Here is a 24,424-nt window from a genome sequence, read left to right as displayed (position 1 = left end):
AACAGATATAGCTTCCTGTGCTGTATGGTAGGACCTCATTGCTTATCCATTCTCAATGTAATAGTTTGCCTCTACCAACCCCAAACTCCCAATTCGTCCCCCTCCCCCTTGGCAACCACAAGCCCATTCTCTATGTCTGTGAGTCTGTTTTGTAGACATGTTCGTTTGTGCCATATTTTATAGTAGCTCATGTGTTTCTACAAAAGACACTAACATCTCTCAAATTTCTCATGGCATAGTGCCAGGTGAAGTTAGAATGTCTCCACTTTGACTCAAAATTTTCCTCTTTTTTTTTTTCTTTGCTCGTTTTTTGTTTTGTCTTTTCTTATTTTATTTAAAAAAGAACTCTCACTTCCATTTTTTCTCTTCGTTTTTTTCTTACAAACCCTTGTGTCACGTTGACATTTTTCTTAACACTATTAAGAGCCACACCCTTTTGCATAACTGTTTATCCAGTCCTTCTGGGTATAAATAAGGACAAGAGTCCTATGATAAATGTCTCTAAAACCCTCCTGCTTGTTAGGATTTGACAGTCCAAAGAGATGAACATTGTCTCCAAGCATTCTTTGCACCCCAGAGTCGCCGGTAGTATGCTCAACAAGAGAATTTATTACCATTCTAAGACCAGAAGACTTTTTTATAGCAATCAGGCTTCGTTTATAGTTTTACTCTACTATCAATAAGGAAGAAGACATATAACAACACACTTAATAGGTTTAAATTGTATTTTTCAGCTAGAAAACTCATACATGTCTTAGAGATTATACATGGGTGGGTTTGAAATGTGTTGAGTTGTTTTCAACTGTTTTCACTGATTTTAAATCGAGTGAAATCTTTTCAGCATTTTTCAAACATCAGTTTTATTAGACCACTTTTTCTGTTATTCTTTTTTCAGGGGAAATGATCCTAACAAAAAGAATGAACCTTATCGTAGGGGAACTCCATGTGGAGACTGCCCAGACTACTGTGAAGATAAACTTTGTAGTGAGTGTTACATCTTCGTTTGCTTCACGTTGACAGCTGGTCTGGGAGCCATCTATCCTTTCAATCAAGGATTGAACAGTATTGCACTTTTCTCTTTTTTTGTTGTTTGTTGTTGTTGTTTAGGGCCACATGTGCAGCATATGGAAGTTCCCAGGCTAGGGGTTGAATCAGAGCTGCAGCTGCTGGCCTACACCACAGCCACAGCAGCAACTCGGGATCAGAGCCACTTCTGCCGCCTATACCACAGCTCATGGCAATGCCGGATCCTTAACCCACTGAGCGAGGCCAGGGATCGAACCTGCATCCTCATGGATACTAGTCAAATCCATTTCCACTGTGTCACAAAGGGAACTCCAGTATTGCATTTTCTATTATTCTTTCCTCAATCATTCCAAAGGAAAAATCCACATTATCTGATTTCCATCCCCCCATCCCCACAGTGACCAAGAAGTCCAATGATTAAATCTATTGGGTTGGAAATTAGAATGTCTGGGGCAGAATGCATGTTTCCACTCTAAAGCTTAGAGTTCCCACCCTAATAAGGGCACCTTGGAAAAGATGTGAATGCGAGTATGAATTTTTTCTCTGCTCTATAAGTTTCTTGGCTCTCTTATTTGCAGTCCTAAAGTTAGATATCTTGCTTTCAAATTACCAGTGTCCTCTAGCCATAATTCCCCCACCTGCCTGCCCACTTATCCTGGCATGTAATTTCTGAGTGATCCTGATTCTTTGACATTTAATATTGGAACATATCAGCTGATGATCACACTGTCTTCTTACAACACAACCTTTTATCTCTTAAAAAAATCTTAGCTAAAATGTTGTATCAACCATATGGGTTCCAATTACATGTTTATTTCCTTAGAAAAGTGCCTTTTTCTAGAGTTTCCTACAGGTGAAATTCCTTTCTTCATGTGGCTACGTTTATAATTTTCAATCAGTTTATGGAGAAATAGCACCCCCCCCAAAAAAAATAGCCTTTATCTTCAGGTTCAGAAGATCAAAAGACTTATTTTTTTTCACCTGACCAGATCACTCTGTTTACTTTTAAAGCAAGAAATCTTTTTCTCTTTGTCAATTTCCAGTTTCTCTCTCTTTCCCTCTTCTTCATATTCTTCTTATCACTTTTTGTAATTCATTTTTGAAAATAAATATAGTTGGAAAAAGAGTAAATATCTACTAATCATCTTTGCTTGAGGGAAAGGGGCAGGTGTTTTTAAATTTGAGAGGCAAAAGCAATGTCTAGAGTGGAATGAAAAATACAGCAGTCAAATGAGAGTAGACAAGAAAGAAGCATCCCTTAGTGGTATTGAATCTATAGCATGGAATCTACATATCTTAAGCCCTTTACTCACCTATAAATGCAGAAGAGAGGAGCTTTTGTGTTGACATTGTATCACCATGCTCTCTCCTTTCAGCGAACCCCTGCCTCTACTATGATGAGTACAGCAACTGTAAGGCACAAACACGAGGTCCTGGATGCAGCCACGTGTCAGTCCAACAGCTCTGCAAAGCTAGCTGTCTGTGTCACACCGAAATAAAATAGCCTTTGGTATCTGCAACGGTAATGCACTGTTAGGGAAATGCCTGCTGGATCATGTCTTTCACCTTACTTTGCTTCAGCAGCGTCTGCTGAGTTTCATTTGGTTTTAATAATACCCTGAGATCCTAATTTTCACCAGTCATACGTGGGCATCAGTACCTTGACACTGATGCCCCCTCTCAGGTCCTGACACCTCCTGAAGCAACATTGTTCTAAACGTTATTACTGCTGGGGTGAAACATGATGGGTGAAACGGGATTTAAATATGAAATATGGCAGAACATTATAAATCAACTATAATATAAATAAATAAGTAAATAAATAAATATGAAACATGGGATGAAATGTGATTTAGATATAAGGATGTTCAAACACCTACCTCATATTTAAATTATGTGATGTCTGGTTCTCAGGTTGACATGATTCATCCAACTGAAGAATGGATTCAGTAACCTGGGCTGCAAGACAGTCTTCCTCTGCTTTCTCTGCTTTTCCAGGCCTCCTACTGCCCTGACGGTTGCCTTCGCCACACAATTTACATGCACAAATAATTCTGCATTTCTTTATTTCGATCTGAAACCAACCAATAAAATTATCCACCAAGCAAACAGAGAGTCCAGTCTCATTACTGGAAAGATAAAGTTTGGTTAATTGGAAGGGGTTTGACTGTCTCATTGTTTCACTGCCACGGGACAGGGATTGGATCTCTAACTGGTACCCCCGGAAAACAAGACGCTCTTTGTTAGGTGTCAACTTGCAGAGACTAAAGTATGTTTCCTAGCATGTCCATTCTCATGTATTTCTTCATTACGATTCCACGACACAGATTTTTGCGGAAGATTAGGGAGGCGGAGGTGAAGCGATTTAGAGCTCAGACATGCTGTGGCTGATCTGCTTGTTCGTCTGAAGCAGAAGGTGAATTGTAACTGCTCCGTCTTCCCCTGGATCTTCCTTCAACTACTAGGATACCTGTGACAGACACGCATAATTACCTCCAAGATGAAGGGCCCCCGTTCTGCCAGACAGCCCCACCACTGTGTCAGCGTTGACAAGAACGGACACAATTTTCCATCCATCCTCATAGGTTTTCAGGTCCTGATATTGGTGCCAGGTGTTTTTTTTTTTTTTTTTGCAGTCTTTCTCTCTTCACACCCATCATTCCTTCCCAGTGTCTCTCCGGTGTCCTGCAGGCTCCAATCGACAACAAATAAGCCTTGCAGAGTGTTTAGCCAGCAGTTAGTGTTTAGCCCACAATTGCGTGAGATCAGATTTCTGTAACAAATACATACAGGTATTTCTTGAAAAATCCTCTCTGGTACAATATCTGCTCTGTTTCATTACACACGGATATCATATGTCAAGATGAAACAAACTCTGGTCCTTATAAAAAAACTTCAATGTTTTAAAATTAATTCAATCTACAAAGCACACTGATCTCTAATATAGAAATAATCACCAATCCATTACAGAACCCTATCTAGAGCTTTCTCAAAATTTTTAAAACTCAGTGACACATATCTAAAAACTAATAGAGCCTGGAAGAAATATAATTAAAAAATGAGATGCAAACCATTCCATTTAGAATGGGTAAGCAATGAGGTCCTACTGTATAGCACAGGAAATTATATCCAATCTCCTGGGATAGACCATGATGGAAAAGAATATAAAAAAGAATGTACACAAAACTGAGTCATTTTGCTGTACAGCAGAAGTTGGCACAACATTGTAAATCAGTTATGCTTTAACAAAAATGTTTTTAATTAGAGAGCATTTTGAGTAAAATTTTAAAATATAGAAAAACATTTAAATATTTGCAGGATGAAGTTAAAGAAGTGACTATGGGGAAATTTATAAGACTTGACACAACATTGTAAATCAACTGTACTTTAACTTAAAAAGGCTATGTAGACTATACGCCTATATTAGAAAATGATGAAGTTATTATTATTATAATTTTAGGTAATCAAGACAGTGTGGCATTTGCATCAAGATAAAAGATAATCTACATCCAGAAATAGAGGTAGATGTAATAATTTTTAATCCAGTTGCAAAACACATAGTGAGGAAAGAATGGACATTTCATCAAATGAGATTGGAATGCTGGATATATGTATGTATAAAAAATTAAACTTTGATCCACATGTTGAAATATTTAAAAAGTAATTCAAAAAGATTGCTTTGTAAAAATGTAACATGTAATGCTATAAAACACCTGGAAGAAAACAATAGTAATAGTTGGAATCTTTGGTAGGCAAAGATTTACTAGAATCAAGGCCAAAAATAAGATTTATAAAAGAAAAAATTCGTAATTTGCCCTTTGTCATCATTAGGGCTATTTGATTTTGGAAAGACACTGTTTAGAAACAAAAACATAATTCAACAACTGGGTATAAATTAATTCAAAATTATGTATGTAGTGCTGGAATTGTATCCAGATTTATGTAAAAATTCTGACACATCAATAATAAGAAGACAAGGAGTTCCCATCATAGCTCATTGGTTAATGAATCTAACTAGCATCCATGAGGACACAGGTTCGACTCCTGGCCTAGCTCAGTGGGTTAAGGATACAGCATGGCTGTGAGCTGTGGTGTAGGTCACCAATGTGGCTCAGATTCTGCATTGCTGTGTCTGTGGCATAAGCTAGCAGCTACAACTCTGATTCCACCCCACACCTGGGAACCTCCTTATGCTGAGGGTGTAGCCTTAAAAAGCAAAAAAAAAAAAAAAAAAAGAAAGAAAAAGAAAACAAAAAGAACAAACAAGCAAAAAAATAAGAAGACCAAAGAATTATGATTTGCAAAGTTTTGAACAGACAATTTACAAAAAAAAAAAAAACCATACAAATGAAATAAGAAAATAAAAAGGAAAAGATTTTCCACAACATTCACCATTAAAGATAGACAAATTAAGATCAAGGTGAGGTATAACTACACACCTATTAAAATAGCAAAAATTAAGACTGTGGCATGGAAACATGGAGTAACTGGAATATTCATGCTTTGCTGATGGAAATGGAACTGATACAAACACTTTCAAAAACACTTTGGCAGCTTCTTAGGACCTGGTGTTTCCACTCTTGTATTTGAACAAGAGAAATGAAATCATGTGTCTGTGTAAACATTTTTACGTGAATGTTCATAGCAATTTATTTTTTGTTAGCGCAAAACTAGAAACTACTCACCTATCAACAGGTAAATAAGAGCCATTAGATTTTCTAGATAATATAAATTATCAGAGGTAAGAGTTTTCTTTTAGTTCAGTTGAAAGATTTGAAAATTCACTAGCCATACTGTACTATGACTTGGAAACACACATAAGGAGAATACATCAGCCTGTCAAAAATCATTATTGAGCGACTGTTTGTGACTAGAATTGTTGCCAGAATTCGGCCTCTGCTGGTGCCAAGTTGAAACACAGAGACAGAGTTTTGGGTAAAGGAGAAAAAAAAAGCTTTATTGCTTTGCCAGGCAAAGGACAGTCATAGCAGGCGAATGCCTTAAAGGCTGTGCCCTCCATTGGGAAGAATTGCAAGGAGTTTTATGGTAAAAAGGAGAAAGGCATTCGGATAGGAATCAGGATTGGGGCAAACATGCATTCTTCTTTCTTTGGGGGAATCTCAGTATCAAAGCTGGAGTCAGGAGATCTCAGTATGATCATGACGGTGGTCTTCCCGGTTATTGCCTAGAATCACAGTATTTGCAAGAAGGGCATATTGATCAGAAATTAGAACAAACTAGGAAAGTTCCAGAAAAACCTCATGTGCTAATAATCCTTAGCCCCCAGGCAATTGTGCTCAGGGCGCCTAATCTTTAGTTTACAGGTGAGTTAGGGTGCAGTTAAGCCAAGGAGAAGGACAAGGAAGGAATCTAAGCTGTCCTTGATTTCTCCTCCCTGGTCTTTGCATCCCCCCCCTTCCCTGATCAGCAGCTGTCTGAACCCGTCCCTAGAAACTCAGGGAAGGTCATGGTGGCTGAATGAGGCCCATTTCCTAAGAACAAGAAATGGGGGACACAGAAAGTCTTATGCCCAGGAGCCCCACAGGGCCATGCTTGGTTTCAGAATCGGGGCCAGAATTTTCATGAGTCTCTCTAAGATTATGATTCAGAAAGCAATTAACAGAAAGTAAGCATGAGTGTCTATATTCAGAATACCAGTGGGGGAGTTCCCTTCGTGGCTCAGCAGTTAATGAACCCAACTAAGATCCCTGAGGATGTGAATTCAATCCCTAGGCGCACTCTAGGTTAAAGATCCGGCATTGCCATGAGCTGTGGTGTAGTTTGCAGACATGGCTCAGATCCCACGTGGCTGTGGCTGTGGCGTGGGCCAGCAGCTGTAGCTCCAATTTGACCCCTAGCCTGGGAACTTCCATATGCCACAGGTACAGCCCTAAAAAAAAAAATTAAAAATAAACAAAAAAGAATACCAATGGGAATAAAAATTCAAATGCTTACCACTGCCTAAATCATAAGAGACCCTGTCAAAGAAGAGTGGCTTAAATAAATTATTGTTAGACTATCCAGAAGCAAGAAATGAGTATGAGAAATTTAACAAGGCAGCAAAACACAGTTCCATTAAATACATGGAGAACAAATTTTTCATAGATTTGTAGACGTACAATAAATAAAGCGATACTCAGAGTTCTCTCGGTTCATGTTGTGAATTTATAAAATGTATGAAAAGATTATTCCACCCATGCTTACCTTTCATGACAGCTTTTAATTTTGCTACTTTTTAAATATTGATCTCATTAATTATAAATAAAGATTTTGCTGGAGTTGAACCATTGATGAGTAGTTCCAAAGGAAAACAACATAATTTTAACTGCAAATGTTCTCAACTTGAATTTCTCTAAGGATGCAAAGAAAATATTTTATAGTGATGATGATGAATTTTCTAGAATCTGCTCAAGTTCTTATACAATACATCAGTCTGGAACTACATAAACAACACACCATAGCATGACCTGACTCTCTATGCATATTCTTACCCTAAAATTATGTTTTTTCAAAAGTTGTCTGGAGGAAAGATTATATATTCATGTACAACTTCCAGATATCCAGATTCTTGTCAATGTATGATAACATATATATTCTCAAAGAAATTCCTCATGAAATAATTAGAGCCCATTTATAAAAGAGAAGTATACCTTATTTGTGGATTCTGAAGTCCATTATGCAAATTGCAATTTCCTGAAAAATAACAGTAGGTAACTAGTCTCCAGAGAGGTAAAGGCATCTATCACTCTTTTGACGTTGAATCTATCCATCATCCAGAAAATGCCAAAATACCATATCCACAGATTCTCTATTTGAGAAGGAAAATGAGAGAAACAACTACAAAAGGGGAAAGTAGATTCCTCCATTTCATGAGGAATGAAAATTGCCGAAAGACAATTTTTCAGACTGACGCTTGCTTTCAGAAACTTGAAAACCTAATATGTTTAATGGTATCTCTTAAAATTTTCCCTGTCATCCAGTGGAAAGTGGTGAGCAGAAACATCGTGTGAACCTGAGGAGAAAGACAAGGCATTTCTAATCTGGATTGAGTGCAAATGTCTCCCTAGTCCTTTTTAAATTTCTCTTTCAATTTATTTTTCTAAATAGTTCTTGGCTACAGTCTTATCGGGCAGCAGCTTCTGTAATAACGATGACAGCAATGTCACTATGGGGACGCCTCACCAAAGCCTTTCCACCCAAGAACTGACACGCAGAGTTCCTGTCCTGGCACGGAAGCGAATCCGACTAGGACCAGTGAGGACACAGGTTCAATCACTGGCCTCGCTCAGTGGATTTAGTCAACAACGTTCCTTTGCAGAGTAATATTTAAACTGCCGTGAGCTGTAGTGTAGGTTGCAGACATGCCTAGGAGTTGGCTGTGGTGTGGACTAGCGGCTACAGCTCTGATTCGGCCCCTAGCCTGGCAACCTCCATCTGCCACAGGTGCAGTCCTACAAAGACAAAAAAAAAAGAATTGACATGTGTACCAGTAGGTGTTTGTCCAGAGAACTAGAAGGATCTATGACTATGCTTGCAGGGGCTATGTGCGACGTGAGAAGTGGTCCTATTCAGAGGCCTTTTAGGGGATGGAACAAAAGGAACTCAAATTCTGCTGATCTGGGTGTGAAGAGATGCTCTTCGGGGGTGGAGGGTGTCTCTGAAGGCATCATGCAGGGAACACAAGGCAAGTCACAGAGCTCAGAGAGTCCTTTTTCTTCATCAGGTTTCCTCAGCTTCAAAGCCACTAGTTCCCTAGAAGCAGAAAAGGTTATAAAAGGCATGGCTCTGGGAGTTCCTGCCATGCTCAGAGGTAACAAACCCAACCAGAATCCATGAGAGCACGGGTTCGATCCCTGGCCTTGCTCAGTGGGTTAAGGAGTCCGTGTTGCCATGAGCTGTGGTGTAGGTCCAAGAGGCGACTTGGATCCCGTGTGACTGTGGCCTAGGCCAGCAGCTGTAGCTCCGATTCGACCCCTGCCTGGGAACCTCCATATGCTGTGGGTGCGGCTCTAAAAAGAGACATAAATAAATAAATAATAAATAAATAAATGCCATGATTCTATTTATTCTATCTTCAACAAATGAATACGAATAAGTAGAAATGACTTCAGTTGTTTTTTTCTAAATGTTTACTAAGTACATAACAGTCACTAAGTTACTTTGTGTCCATTAGTACCGTAAAAAACTTAGAACTACAGAATCAATCAATTTTGAGCATTTGCTCTTTATTCTACACATGAGGAATTTGGTTTCCAGAAAACTGGTGATTTATCAATGTTATAGATGATAAGAGAGCTCAAATCAGACCTGTTGTATTTTAAATCCAGGATTAGTATGATTTTTTTATTATATTGCACTTTGTTGGGTATGTTGGTATGTATATGCATATATGTATATGTACATGTCTATACATAATATTGTTATATATAAATATAAATAACACATGTAAACATATGTATTCACTTTATCTTTTGTTCAAAATGAAAAAGTAATAAGAGGAATGCCAGTGGTTAGAAAAAGGATGATGATTAAAACATTTTTCATATATTGTGTTTTCAATGAGTAAAACAAACAGTAAAACACTGATTTTTTTTTTTTCTTTTTAGGACCACATCTGTCTCTTATGGAAGTTCCCAGGGTAGGGGTTGAATTTGAGCGGCAGCCTACACCACAGCCAAAGCAACGCTGGATTCTTAACCCTCTGAGCAAGGCCAAGGATTGACCTAGCATCCTCATGGACACTAGTCGGGTTAGTAACCCACTGAGCCACAGTGGGAACTCCATAAACTACTGATCTTATACATAACAAAAATAAACCTGAAAGATGCAAATTGTCAGCATATAAATTGTCCAAATTATGTAGGAAGCTGAAAATACTCGTAATTGTTTTGGCCTTCAAAACCTTTTATTAATGCCTAGTTTGATATTAAATTGACACATAGTAAAATTCACATATCAAAAAGCACAGTTTGATGGCAAAAACTCTCAACAAATTGAGGGTGGAAGGAACACAACCTCCACAAATTCAAGGGCACACATGAAAGTCCGCCACTAACATCATACTCAGTGATGCAGAGGTGAAAGCTTTTCCTCTAAGGTCAAAAACAAGGCAAGGTTGCCTACTCTCACCTTCTTTTTTCTTCTTTTTTGTCTTTTTATGGCCACACCTGCAGCATATGGAAGTTCCCAGACTAGGGGTCAACTGGAGTTGTAGCTGCCGGCCTACACCACAGCCAGAGCCATGCAGGATCCGAGCTGCATCTGCAACCTACACCACAACTCATGGCAACACTAGATCCTTAGACCAGTGAGCGAGGCCAGAGATCAAACCTGTGTCCTCATGGATAACAGTCAGGTTCATTACCGCTGAGGCACAATGGGAACTCCCTACTCTCATCTTCTGTTCAGCATGGTACTGGAAGTTCCAGGCAGAGTAATCAGATGATCAGGGTAACAAAGAAGAAGGAGGAGGAGGAGGAGAAAAAAGGCCCCAGAGTTACAAAGGAAGAAGTAAAATTCCAGGTCTCAGCATCTGGTAAACTTGGTCATAACAGCCATGATTTCTTCACTAGTGAATGCAACGGTATTCCCTTTGCCAGGAGGTCCTATGATCTGATTGGGTATTTTCCTCAGGGACAGATAGTTTGATAGCAATATGTATTTTGGCATGAAATAATTACAAGCTGTAAAAGTTTTTTTTTTTTTTTTTTTTTTTTCTCTGCACCAGGCTGAATTACCTAACAGCCTGGTTAAGAAAATTCATTCACAGGAAGAGTAATTCAGAGAAATGACCACAAGATGGCAGCATATACATATGGCAGAGAAAATTTCGCCGTGAAACTGTTCGATGGATAGATATCCTAAAATTATTCTAAAGAAAAGCTAAAACTATTTGCATAAAAAGTTGTAGTCGAAATAAAACAAAACAACCTCCACACTTTGTTGGCAATAGTCACAGCCCTTTAAGTGGATGTACATAACGAAAGGATAATAGGGAGATTATTGGTCCCACACCCACTGATAAAGCTTCTGCCTTTATCTCACTTACAGAGTTAGGTTGCCGACATCTGCCTGACAACACATCTCTGCCTCAGCTCTCTCATTTGCAAATGGGGATAATTATAGTATCTCCCTTGTAGAGCTGCTTCTAGGATAAAGCAAGAGGAAATATTTACAGAATTCCTAACAGATCCTGGCATATTGTATGAGCTAGTAATTTTTATTATTTTTATAATTCACATTTTTCAGTTGAGATGCCTGACACTCTACTTGCTTCTAATCAAAGCTGTCATCTGTTGATTGTGCTCAGAGTATAAGATTTAGAATAGCACAATTGCATTTCACAGGGTATCTCCTGGGAGTAAAGGTAATGCATAGCCTTTACTGAGATGCTAATCGTTTCTTTCTCTTCTAGTTGCTGAGTATTTATATCACGGAAGGATGCTGAATTTGTTCAAACACTTTTGAAACAATAATGGAGATAATCATATGTTTCCTCCCCTACTTCACGTGACCTCTTGATTTATTTTTGCAGGTTAACCCATGCTTGATTCCAGAAATCAATCCCACTTGGTATGTAATCTTTTAAAAATACCACCTAATTCAGTTTCCTAGTATTTTTGAGGATGTTTGCATTAATATCCCTAATGATATTGCTCTGTAGATTTCTTTTCTTCTCATGTATTTGCATGGCTCTGGTGTTAGGGTAACACAGGCTTTATAGAATAAGTTAGAAAGTAATCTCTCCTCTTCAATTCCTTCCTTACCCTCTCTCTCCTTCTCTCTCTTTCTCTCTTTCTTTCTCTCTTTTTTTCTCTCTTTCTTTCTTTTCTTTCTTTCTCTCTCTCTCTCTCTCCCTCCCTCCCTCTCTCTCTCTCTCTCTCCCTCTTTCTCTCTTTCTTTCTCTGCCCCTATTGGCAGCATGTGGAAGTTCTTGGGCCAAGGATAGAACCCACACCATAGCAATAACCCAAGCCCCTTCAGTGGCAACACTGAATCCCTACCTACTGTGCTGCAAAAGAACTCCTGGAGATTTTTTTTTTATTTCCTGATGAGTGAATCTTGGCAGGCTGTGTATTTCTATGAATTTTGCCCCTTTATTTTGGGAAATACAATTTTTGATATACTAGTGTTCCTAACACCTTCATAATCCTTTTTCTTTCTGTGCTTTTACACTTTTGATTTTTTCCTTAGTCAAATCTAGCTAAAAGTTGTCAATTTTGTTGACATTGTTGAAGAATCATTTTGTTGACTGTCTCTATTTTTTTTTTCTCTTCTCAAATATATTTATCTATGCACTTGCCTTTACTATTTCCTTTCTACTACTACCTTTGGGTTTTAGTTTATTCTTCTTTTTCTAGTCCCATTAAATGGCAAGTTAGTGGTTGACATGAAATGTTTCTTTTTTAACATAAATATTTACAATTTAAAATGTTCTTCTTCGTATTATTTTCTCTGCAAACCATAAGCTTTTGGATGTTGTGCAATTCATTTTCTATTGTCTGAATATTTATCTCCATTCCCTTTGTGATTTCTTCTTGTCCCATTTGTTGCCTAAGAGCATCATGTTTGACTCACAGACATGGAAAGAGACTTGGGGTTGCCACGGGGGAGGGGGAGGGAGTGGGATGGACTGGGAGTTTGGGGGTAGTAGATGCAAATTATTCCATTTAGAATAGGTAAACAATGAGGTCCTGCTGTACAGCACAGGGAATTATATCCAGTCTCTTGGAATAGACCATGATGGAAGATGCCATGAGAAAAAGAACGTGTGTGTGGGTGTGTGTGTGGGTGGGTGGGTGTGTGTGTGTGTACACATATACACATATATATATATGACTGGATCTCTGCTGTACAACAGAAATTGGCATAACATTGTAAATCAACTACAATAAAAATAATTTTTTAAGGAGTCCCTGTCGTGGCTCAGTGGAAACTAATCTGACTAGCATCCATGAGGACACAGGTTCAATCCCTGGCCTTGCTCAGTGGGTTAAGGATTCGGCATTGCTGGGAGCTGTGGTGCAGGTCACAGACATGGCTCGCATCCCCGCATTGTTGTGACTGTGGTGTTAGCCGGCAGCTACAGCTCGATTCGATCCCTAGCCTGGGAACCTCCATATGTCACAGGAGCAGCCCTAAAAAGACAAAATAATAATAACAGTAATTTTTTAAGAATGTGTTTAATGTCCACATGTTCATGAATCTTTTGATTTTCTGCTGTCGATTTCTAGTTTTATTCCTTGGTAAACAGATAAGATACTCATAGTCTGATTAGTTCCTTTTTTGTTTTATTTTATTTTATTTGTTTATTTATTCATTTATTTATTTATTTTTTGTCTTTTTGCTATTTCTTTGGGCCGCTCCCGTGGCATATGGAGGTTCCCAGGCAAGGGGTCCAATCGGAGCTGTAGCCTCTGGCCTACGCCAGAGCCACAGCAATGCAGGATCCGAGTCGAGTCTGCGACCTACACCACGGCTCACAGCAACGCCGGATCGTTAACCCACTGAGCAAGGGCAGGGACTGAACCCGCAACCTCATGGTTCCTAGTCAGATTCGTTAACCACTGTGCCACGACAGGAACTCCAGTTCCTTTTTTTTAAAAATGTATTAAGATTCATTTTGTAGCCTAATGCATGTTCTCTTCTGGGAACCAGTCTCCGTGCCCTGGAGGAAAGTGTGTATTCTGCTACTGTAGGTGGAGTGTTCTCTGCATTTCCCTGTTGACGTGGCCTGGCTCCAATATTGGAAGTGGGGTGTTGAACTGCTACTGATATTGCAAAGCTGTGTTTCTCGCCCTGCAATGTTTGCTTCAAGTATTTGAGAACTCTGATATCTCGTGCGTACGTGTCTATAATTCTTAGGTCTTCCTGGTGAAGCTGCCCTCTTGTCACTATATACTATTATTCTTTGTCTCTGGTAACTAACTGGTTGTGCCTTAGAGTCTATGTCAAATGATACTCCTGCTCTCTTGTGGCTACTATTTGCATGAGTATCTTTTTCCATCCTTTCACTTCAACTTTTGTGTGTCTGGGGGTATAAAATGCATGACACGTAGATGGCATATAATCAGTCTATTTTTAATCCATTAATCTACCACCGCTCTCATTTTGCTGCTTTCTGAATGAATTCGTATCCTATTTGTTCCTCATTTCTCCATGAATACCTTCTTTACTGTTTACTTCACTTTTTCCTGACAAGGGTTTTTGTTTGCTTGTTTTTGGTTCGTTTGTTTGTTTGCTTTTTCTTTTTAGCCTGAAAGTTCCCAGGCTAGGGGTGGAATCAGAGTTGTAGCTGCCTGCCTATATCAGAGCCAGAGGAACTCGGGATCAGAGCCACGTCTGTGACCTACACCACAGCTCACAGCAACACTGGATCCTTAACCCACTGAGCAAGGCCAAGGATGGAACCCATGTCCTCATGGATACTAGTTGGATTTGTTTTCTCTGCACCACAACGGGAACTCCCTGTGAAGAATTTTGATTCTTTTTTCCTTTTGTGTATCCTTTTATCATTTTTCTGGTTACCATGAGGATAACATAAAACACCCTAAAGTCATTAAAATGTGTATTAGATTGATTCCAACATTGCTTCTATTGCATAAAATACTCTCTTCTGTTGCAACTCTGCCCTCCATACAGTTACTGATGTCACAAATTACTTCTTTAAATGTGCTCACCCATTAACGGAAATGTATAATTATTTTATGCATTGTATTTTTTATTTTATTTATATTTTTGGCCCCAACATGAAGCACCATGATGTGGGATCTAAGTTCCCAGACCAGGGAATGAATCTGGGGCTGCAGTGGTGAAAGTGCCAAATCCTAACCACTAGACTACCAAGAACTCCCATATTTGTATTTTAAATCCTATAGAAAATTTTAAAAGGGCTACTTTGGGGGTGGGTCTCAGCCTATCCAATGCTATGAGCCAGAATGACTATGGGGCATGGGCTCTACCAGCTGTGCTAGCTCCCACAGTCATTACCCTGGCCAGAGCCAATGTGATGGTTGGACTGGTCCTGGAAGACTCCAAATTTATAACTACAAATGCACCTCAGCATCAGGGAACTTGGAAAAGACAAGTGCTGTTACTCAAATTCTGGAGGATACACAGTCAGCCTAGGGCCACAGAAGGAGGTCAAAGAAAGAGAAAAAGAGAGTAGACTTGAGATTGTTTTTGCTGAGCTCAAGGATAAGATGCCTAGGGTTGTGTGAGCTAATTCTTTTGGGTGAATTTAAAACACAAGAACTGGAATGAAAGCATGGGAAGGGGAAAGCCAGCATGTGTGTCAGAAGGTCTGTTATCAGGAGTTCTCCATTGTGACTCAATGGAAATGAATTGGACTAGTATCCCTGAGGATGCAGGTTCAATCCCTGGCCTCACTCAGTGGGTTAAGGATCTGGTGTTGCCATGCGCTATGGTGTAGATCACAGACGCAGCTCAGATCCCGCATTGATGTGGCTGTGGCATAGGCAGCTGTAGCTTCGATTCAACTCCTAGCCTGGGAACTTCCATATGCCTCTAGAGAGGCCCTAAAAAGCAGAAGAAAAAAAAAAAAAAAAAAAAAAGTCCGTTATCTAGGTCAACCAGAATTTTCCAAAAAGGGAACTTCATGGGTGGGACAGTTTGGCGCCTTCTCTGGTTGTATTGCTGGTCATGTGTTTTCTAGATAAACGTCTTTGATGTGGCTGCCTCAGCCACCAGAAAGTTAATGTCTGGCACCTACATTACAATTGAAAAAGTTAATTGTTGGGCATTTACACTGAAATTACAAACCAAAAATTACAATAATATTTTTTTAAAAAATCATGTTCACTATAATAAATGAACAGTTCGGTGGCATTAAGTCCATTCACGATTTTTCGTGAATTACCAACATTATTCATGTCCAGAATTTTCATCTTTGGCATCTAAAACTCAAACTCAATAAATGGCCTTTCTCTCAGTCCCTGGCAACCACCATTCTACTCTTGTCTCTATGAATTTGACCACTCCAGGTAGTTCCAATAAAGAAAACCATACAGCAGTTATCCTTTCTGTGACTAATTTAGTTCACCCAGCCAAATATCTTCAAAATTCATCTTTGTGTAGCATGTGTCAGAATCTCCTTTCTTTTTAAAGTTGAATAAGAGTCCACTGTTCGTATATACTATGTTTTCTGCATCCATTCATCCAGTGACTGGTTTACTTACACTTTTTGGCATGTATATAATGCTGCTAAGAAACACAGGTGTACAAATGTCTCTTCGAGTTTCTGTTTCAATTCTTTTTGTTATATATCCAAAAATGGAAGTGTCGGATCATGAGGTAATTCTATTTTAGATTTTTTTTTTTTTTTTTTTTTTTTTTTTGCTTTTTAGTTCTTAGGTTAGGGATAAAATTGGATCTGCAGCCGCTGGCCTATGCCACGGCCACAGCAATGCCAGATCCCACCCGCATCTGCAACCTATGCTGCAGGTCACAACAATGCCAGCTCCTTAACCCACTGAGCGAGGCCATGGATCAAACCTGCATCCTCATGGATACTGGTCGTATTCATTACCACTGAGCCACAGTGGGAATGCCTGATTTTAGATTTTTGAGGCACTGCAATTCTGTTTTCCCCATGGGCTCCATCATTTTACATTTCCATCAACAGGACACAAGAGATCCAATTTATCCACATCCTCACCATTATCAAGATGCTGATTCTTTCCCAACAGATCAAGACAGTCAATGCAAATCAAATATCTCAGCTAGTGACTGTGTGGATTTAGACAAACTGATTATAAAGGCTATATGGGGAAGCAAAAGACCCCAAATAGTCGACGCAATATTGAAGAGAAGACCAAACTCAGAGAACTGGTGTTCTCTGACTTCAGAACTTACTATGAAGCTCCAGTAATCAAGAGCATGTGGGAGTTCCCGTCATGGTACAGTGGAAATGAATCTGACTAGGAACCATGAGGTTGCAGGTTCGATCCCCAGCCTCGCTCAGTGGGTTAAGGATCTGGCATTGTTGTAAGCTATGGTGTAGGTCACAGATGCAGCTCAGATCCTGTGTTGCTGGGTGGTGTAGGTCTGCTGCTATAGCTCCGATTGGACTCCTAGCCTTACCGTATGCCATGGGTGAGGCCCTAAAAAGCAAAAAAAAAAAAAAAAAAAAAAAAAAAAGAGAGAGAGAGAGAAAGAGAAATAGTGTGGTATTAGTGAAATAATAATAGACAAATAGATCAATGGGACAGAAAATAAAGCCCAGAAATAGGCCCACATGAATATAGTCAATTGATGTTTGGAGGCCCCTGGGGGCCCAGTGGTTAAGGATTTAGTTTTGTTATTGCGGTGGCTTGAGTTTGATCCCTGGCCCAAGAACTTCCACAGGCCACAGGGGGTGCAGTGGAGAAAGGAAGAAAGAGAAGGAAAGAAGGAAAGAAGGAAGGAGGGAAGGAAGGAAGGAAGGAAGAAAGAAGGAAAGAAAGAAAGAAAGAAAGAAAGAAAGAAAGAAAGAAAGAAAGAAAGAAAGAAAGAAAGAAAGAAAGAAAGAAAGAAAGAAAGAAAGAAGAAGGAAGGAAGGAAGGAAGGAAGGAAGGAAGGAAGGAAGGAAGGAAGGAAGGAAGGAAGGAAGGAAGGAAAGAGGAAGGAAGGAAGGAAGAGGAAGCAGGAAAAGGAAGAAAAAGAAAGAAAAGAAAGGAAGGGAAGAAGGGAAGCAGGAAGGTTTGAACAGTAATTTTTGTAATAATCCTATGGATCTCTTTACATATCTCCAAAATCACACACTCCAAAAACCCCAACCATGCCCTCCCAAAAAAAACCCAAAACCACACCGATTAAATATATATGTGTGTAATTTTTTTCAATTGATCATTGAAAGAGTAGCAAAGGCACTACAAGAGAGCAAAGATAGCCTTTTCAACAAATGGTGCTGGAACAACTGGACAGACACGTGCAAAACACAAGGTTCTACAAACAGACCTTGCTTGTTTTACAAAAATTAACTCGAATCACAGACATGAACATAAAATGCCAAAACAATAAAATTCCTAGAAGACAGCATAGGAGACCACCTTGATGACCTTAGATATGGCAATGATCTTCTAGATATAACCCCAAAAGCATGATCCAGAAAAGAAAGAATGGATAAGCTGGACTTTACTAAAATTAAACACTTCTGCTTTGCTCAAGATAATGTCAAGATAATGAAGCAATAAGCCACAGACTGGGAGAAAATCTTTGCCAAAGATACATCCAAAAAAGGACTGTTATCCAAAACATACAAAGAACCCTTGAACAGACAACCCAATTAAAAAATGGACCAAAGACTGCATTGGACACCTGCACCCAAGAAAATAGATGGCTAAAAAGCCTATGGAAAGATATTTCATACTATATGTCAGCAGGGAAATGCAAGTTAAAACAACAGTAGGATACCACTAGACACCTTTTAGAATGGCCAAGATCTTGAACACTGACAACAGTAAATGCTGAAAAAAAATATGCAGTTCAATAGAAACTCTCATTCATTGCTGGTGGGAATGTAAAATGGTCCAGCCACTTTAGGAGACGGTTTGGCAATTCCTTACAAAACCAAACATACTCTTATTGTATGATACAGCAGTGGTGCTCTTTGGTATTCATACAAAGGATAAGAAAATTTATATTGACACAAAAATCTGCCCAAGGATGTTTGTAGAGTTTTGTTCATAATGGCCCAAACTGGGAGAAAAACATGGTGCACTTCAGTAGGTAAGTGGACAAATAGACTTGTAGTATAGACAAACAATTATTATTAAATAGTGCAAAAAAAAAAAAATGAAAACACATGCGGAAACTTAAATGTATATTGCAGGGAGCCGAGGAGATACAGGAAACCAAGGAAAGTGAGCTTGCCTAACGGCGGCGTAGGCCCTAGGGCATGGTCCTGACAGAGAGAGGGCGCTCACCTGCACGGTGAAAATCCGAGGGTGGACTTCTGTTAAGGAAAAGGGCCTGCCTGAACGGTGAAAATCTGAGGGCAAGCCAAGGCCTGCCTGAACGGTTCTTTTCCGAGGACAGACCATAGAACATAAGGTTCTCCTGTTTGCACTGATAGAGGGGACTGGGGTTTTTCCCCGAGAACAATGTCCATGTTTGTACTGCAAAATGTGGATTGTTCCTTGGGTGACTTAGTTTTTCCTGTTTTTCACTTGTTACTCAGTCCTCCCTTAGTCCTTCCTAATATTTGTTTTTCTTACTGATTTGTGACCTAATAATATTAAAACAATAATAATAATAATAATTTCACTCTAATGGATTTTCCCCATTCAAATCCAATTCAGTTAAATATATAGCACTTATCCATTATAATCAACTGTAAGCTTTAGAAGTTGGTATGTACTACAGACTTAGATAAGGTTAGACATATATTATTCATGATTAAAAAGACACAATCAGTTGCCTTTGATTTTCGAGGAGACTTTTAAGTTTTAGTTAATTAAAGTTGATTTATATTTTCTCATACTGTCTTCCTGCCATGACGCTTTGAAGATAAGCACTAATCTAAAAACAAGATTTGTAAATTCTTATGTCTGTAACCTTTTTAACTGTTAAAGATTAGCTAATCACAAAATGCTTTGTACTAAATCTTCTTATTTTCACATGATGTTTTTTCTGCATAATATATTGTACTCATGATGTTTTGTGCTTATTGATCTTAGTTTTAATTAAAGATCTTAGAAAGCAATGTATAACTACTGTACCGTGTGATCAGGACTATAATTAAAAACTGTCTATATAAACAATCATCTATGCCAATAAAATTTGAGCAGTCCAGTGCTCTGAAAAGAGACAAAGAGGCTGTCTCCGTGTGCATTCACCGACACCGTCTATCCCCGACAGGGTGTGCATCCCTGGCCTCTGGAGCCAGACTCTGGCAGTATATTACTAAGGGAAAGCAACCAGTCTGGAAAGGCTACTTGTATGATTACAACTACGTGACATTCTGGAAAGGGCAACACTATGGGGATAGTAAAACCATCAGAGCTAACCAGGGGTTTGGAGATGGGAAAGGGATGAATAGACAGAGCACAGAACAATTTTAGGGCAGTGAAAATACTCTGTGTAATCCCATAATGATAAATCACTATTGCTGTACATTAGTCCAAACCTAGAAAATGTGCAGCACCAAGAGTGAATTCTGCCATAAATATGGACTTTGTGCTTTTATATAATGATGGGTCAGTGCAGCAAACTTAACACTCTGGTGGGGCATATTAATAGTATGGGGGAATATGCATACTGGGGGGCAAGGAAGACAAGAGAAATCTCTGTACCTGCCCCTCATATGTGCTGTGAAAATAAAATTGCTCTAAGAATACCAACTCTTTGTTCTCTCTCTCTCTCTCACACACACACACACACACACAAGTATTTTTCTTTGCATCATATTTTTGTAAATATATATATATTTATTTATATTGATAGAATATAAAAATTCAGAACATTTGCCAGTCATGTGGTGCTCTGGGCTATTGATTCTTGAAGTTGGCATGTTAAAGGTAAACAAATTTGAGCTAACTTAAGCATGGAAACAACATATTTATTTCAAGAATATAGGAGTATTTTTAGCACTCAAGAATAGCAATGCTATAACAGAGTATCAAAAAGGGAACAGACAGAAAAACCCCAGTGCTCTTGTGTAAACCTTTAGTTCAAATATTGGTTTATATCTTTAATTCCAAGTTAAATTTACATGTCACCAATTTCTTCAGAGATATGAGTCATAATTCCCAGAACGGGTAATCTGATTCTTTCAGTACTGTTTTGCCTCCTCAACTGTGGCCATAGAGGAAGATCAGGTTAAGACAAGGCTGACCCAGGGACCCATCTGTGTTGCTCAGGTGGTAGCTATCATGAAGCGGGGATTGTTCTGAGCTGGGTACAGCCTCTCACCCTGGTTGACTACAAAGACCAGCTTAGGTCTCACTTCTGCTGATGAAAGTCAATGCCTAGTCCACGTCTCCTCTGCTGTTTGTAGTTACCTGTTCCACGCATATGTCGCCTCCATAACATGAGCTTCAAACATAGAGTTTAACCACTGTCTCCTACACGCAGCACAAAGATGTCCAACAGAAATCAAGAAAAATTGATTATTTAGATTTTTCATCATTCTTAGTTTCCCCTAAAGATATTTATTGCATTTCTTTTAAATGTGTATCGTCTTTTCAGAAGTTCAACTTCCTTGGGTATATTTTGTCCCATTCTTGTCTTTCTCACATCATACTGCACAGCCACAGTTATACTGAGTTTTTCCCTATGACTATACTTGTGATTTTGGTTAGTTATGTCTCCAGGAATCAGATGAGGCTTCATCTTCACTCTATTTTTTTCTTGGTGTGTTTGCTGGATGTGGAGAATCTCATCAGTTCTGAGAGGTTTTACGTTGAGGTGGATGGTCGCGGCTCCCTAGCCTCTGATCCCACGCATAGACAGTTCCTGTCTTCAAGGTAACATCTCTGCCTGCTGAGTCTCATAACTGCTTTTTGTCCTAACCGCTGTGTCCCTTTTAACTGCCAAGGGCTAGAGGCTGCCAGATCTAAGCATATTTACTGTTCTAGGTTCTTGACTCCTCACTCTGCCTCCAGCATTGTCCCAACACTACCCTAAAAGTGGCAGAGAGCAAGGGGTATTAGGAAGCTATTTCCAGGACTCTTTTCCAAATTTGGGATACCAGTTTCTTGTTCCTTCTTTAATTTGTTGGAGTTTCCTTTGCTCGACATCTTATTTTGCTAAGTTCTTTGACCTAATTTCCAGGCTTAGCCAATACCTGTTTCGGCAAAGTTCACACCTTGTCCAACTGCTACCCTGATTAAATCCTTCCTCATCTCAGTTATTGGCTTGATCCAAACAGGGCATGAAAGAGAAATGATGCAACGGTTCTATATAGCAACCCGTCTCCTCTCCTTGGGCTTTGGATACTTCCCACTGAAGCCAGGTCCTTGAATCCACCAAGAAAAAATAAAGATCCAACCATCTTAGGATCCATTAACATTACATCAGATTTATAATTGTAAAAGACTCCCTTGGAATTCCTGTCTCATTTGTATCCTCTCTGGCTGGATAAGGGATGGAGAAAAAACATTCATAGCTTGTTTCCATCTTATAAGGAATATCATGTTGTCTGCCTATGTTTTGAGATGTATATATCTTTAAGGAATATTTCTATTAAGGTTGTAAGGATTAATTATTGTTCTCCCTTTAATGGGTCTGTCTAACAACTCCTTTCAATTCCCTTACTTAATGCTGGAGACATAAAGGCACACATTCTAATTCTTTGTCTTCTGATTAGCTAGACGTTATATTTCACAGTACTTTAAAAGATATAATGTAACTGCCTTGAATTACGGAGTGATTTTTCTTGGGGGTGGGTGCTGCACCCAAGGCATATGGAGGTTCCCAGGCTAGGGGTCGAATCAGAGCTGCAGCTTCGGCCTAAACCACAGCCGCAGCAATGCCAGATCCAAGCCTCATCTGTGACCTAAGCCTCATCTCGTGGCAACGCCGGATGCTTAACCCACGGAGAAAGACTGGGAATCGAACCTACATCCTCATGAATACTAGTAGGGTTTTTAACCCACTGAGCCACAACGGGAGCACTGGAAACTGAGTGATTAATTATCATAGTCATAGTCACATATTTCCTATAGGAATTTGTAAGCTTTGAGATAATAAAACTCACGTAAGAATGTGACACTTCTGTGTGTATAGAGAAGACAATTATAAGGTATGTATAAGGTCCTTTCAAACTTTAATTAACAAATATATTACTTTATTTTATGGTGAAGAAAATATTAAAGCTATTTTTTTTTAAATTGCAGTAATTTGGAGTTCCCATTCTGGCTCAGCAGTAGTGAACCCGACTAGGATCCATGAGGACACGTGTTCAGTCCCTGGCCTGGCCCAGTGGGTTAAGGATCCAGCATTGCTATGAGCTGTGGTGTAAGTTGCAGACATGGCTCAGATCACACATTGCTGCAGCTGTGGTGTTAGCTGACAGTTATAGCTTCCATATGACGCCTAGCCTGGGAACTTCCATATGCCTCAGGTGCAGCCCTAAAGGGAAAAAAAAAAAAAGCAAAAAAATAAAAATAAAAATTACAGTAATTTAAATATCATTAGAAAAAAGGAACTCGGTTACTGTGATTTTTTTAAACACTCTTCTGTTAAACTTTTAATTGAAAGGGTCATTTTTGAAACACTCTCAAATCAAAAATTTTAGTATACAATTTTATCATTATTTGGGGGATTAAGCTACATTTTGGACTCTAGTGAATACAAAATACAACTCAATTTCTGCAGCACATTAATCCTTTCCTAGGATTAATTACTGCTGAAGATAATCAGTCTTGTTTATTTTTTAAATGATTCTTTTCTTTTTTGCTCTTTTTTTATGGCTGCACTCAAAGCATATGGAAGTTCCCAGGCTAGGGGCTGAATTGGAGCTGCAGCTGTCAGCCTACACCACAGCCAGACCAATGCAGCATCCTTAACCCACTGAGCAAGGCCAGGGATCGGACCCACATCCTTATGGATCCTAGTCAGGTTCGTTAACCACTGAGCCACAAAGGGAAACTCTGAATGATTCTTATTTACATTAGTTTAATAAAGTTAAAATTCTCATCTTAATCCTCACCTAATGAGTTCATTACCCTAATGGGTAAGCATTTTCTGTGCTTACCTAGGTTAATAACAACCCAGTTCTATAGAAATTCAATACAAAAAGACCCTACAGAAAATATGTGTTTGTAATCTGAGTGGTTTAGTCATTTCATTTTGTCCCTATATTTTTCTGATGCCCTTTGAAGTTCATAAGTAAACAGTTCATATTTAACAAAAAAAAATTATCAATACTAACTAAACCATGTTAATGTTTAGTAACCTGTCTTAATAGTTATGTAATAGTAATATATTAGTGAAATGGATAGGTAAACAGATAAATCAATAAAGTAACAGGTAGCTAAAACAGATATTGTATCCATCATTCATCTCTTCACTGTTTTACTGTATGATTTTTTAGCTCTATAAAATTAATTCTGCATTGAATAATGAGAAAGTTGAGCTGCGCCAGAACTTTTTTTTACCTTTAATAACACTTATAAGAGCTCATGGAATATTTTTACAATGCAAACTTCGTAACTCATGACTAGTTTCATTACAGAGATTATTGTTTCACAAAAAAAGTAAATATGGACCTTCAATAAGAGATTGATCTCTTTGTTTATTAAACAAGTGATTAAATTTGCTTAAAGGATTACAGACTAGTGGTCATCTCGGCACTCAAACTGTGTACACAGCATTGTGCAATGCAGAGTTCATATGAATCGTCACCAGAATGTGAACTGAAATGAAACGGCACCAAATGTTCAGCCATTTACTAATA

At 38.8% G+C, this 24,424-nt stretch overlaps 1 protein-coding gene across 4 annotated transcripts in view; it reads left to right on the top strand.

Annotated features, from left to right (window-relative positions):
* The window catches only part of CRISP1 (cysteine rich secretory protein 1), a 28,342-nt gene extending 25,207 nt beyond the window's left edge, over positions 1 to 3,135 (top strand). For all 4 annotated transcript variants that reach the window (XM_021098286.1, XM_021098287.1, XM_021098288.1 and 1 more), the window contains 3 exon segments: positions 896 to 984; positions 2,403 to 2,548; positions 2,941 to 3,135. In XM_021098286.1, coding sequence (XP_020953945.1) covers positions 896 to 984; positions 2,403 to 2,530 — 217 coding nt within the window. In that variant the 3' untranslated portion in view covers positions 2,531 to 2,548; positions 2,941 to 3,135.

The sequence above is a fragment of the Sus scrofa genome, chromosome 7 (genome assembly GCF_000003025.6).
Source record: "Sus scrofa isolate TJ Tabasco breed Duroc chromosome 7, Sscrofa11.1, whole genome shotgun sequence".
NCBI lineage: Eukaryota > Metazoa > Chordata > Mammalia > Artiodactyla > Suidae > Sus > Sus scrofa.
This window is presented reverse-complemented; position numbering and strand designations above follow the sequence as displayed.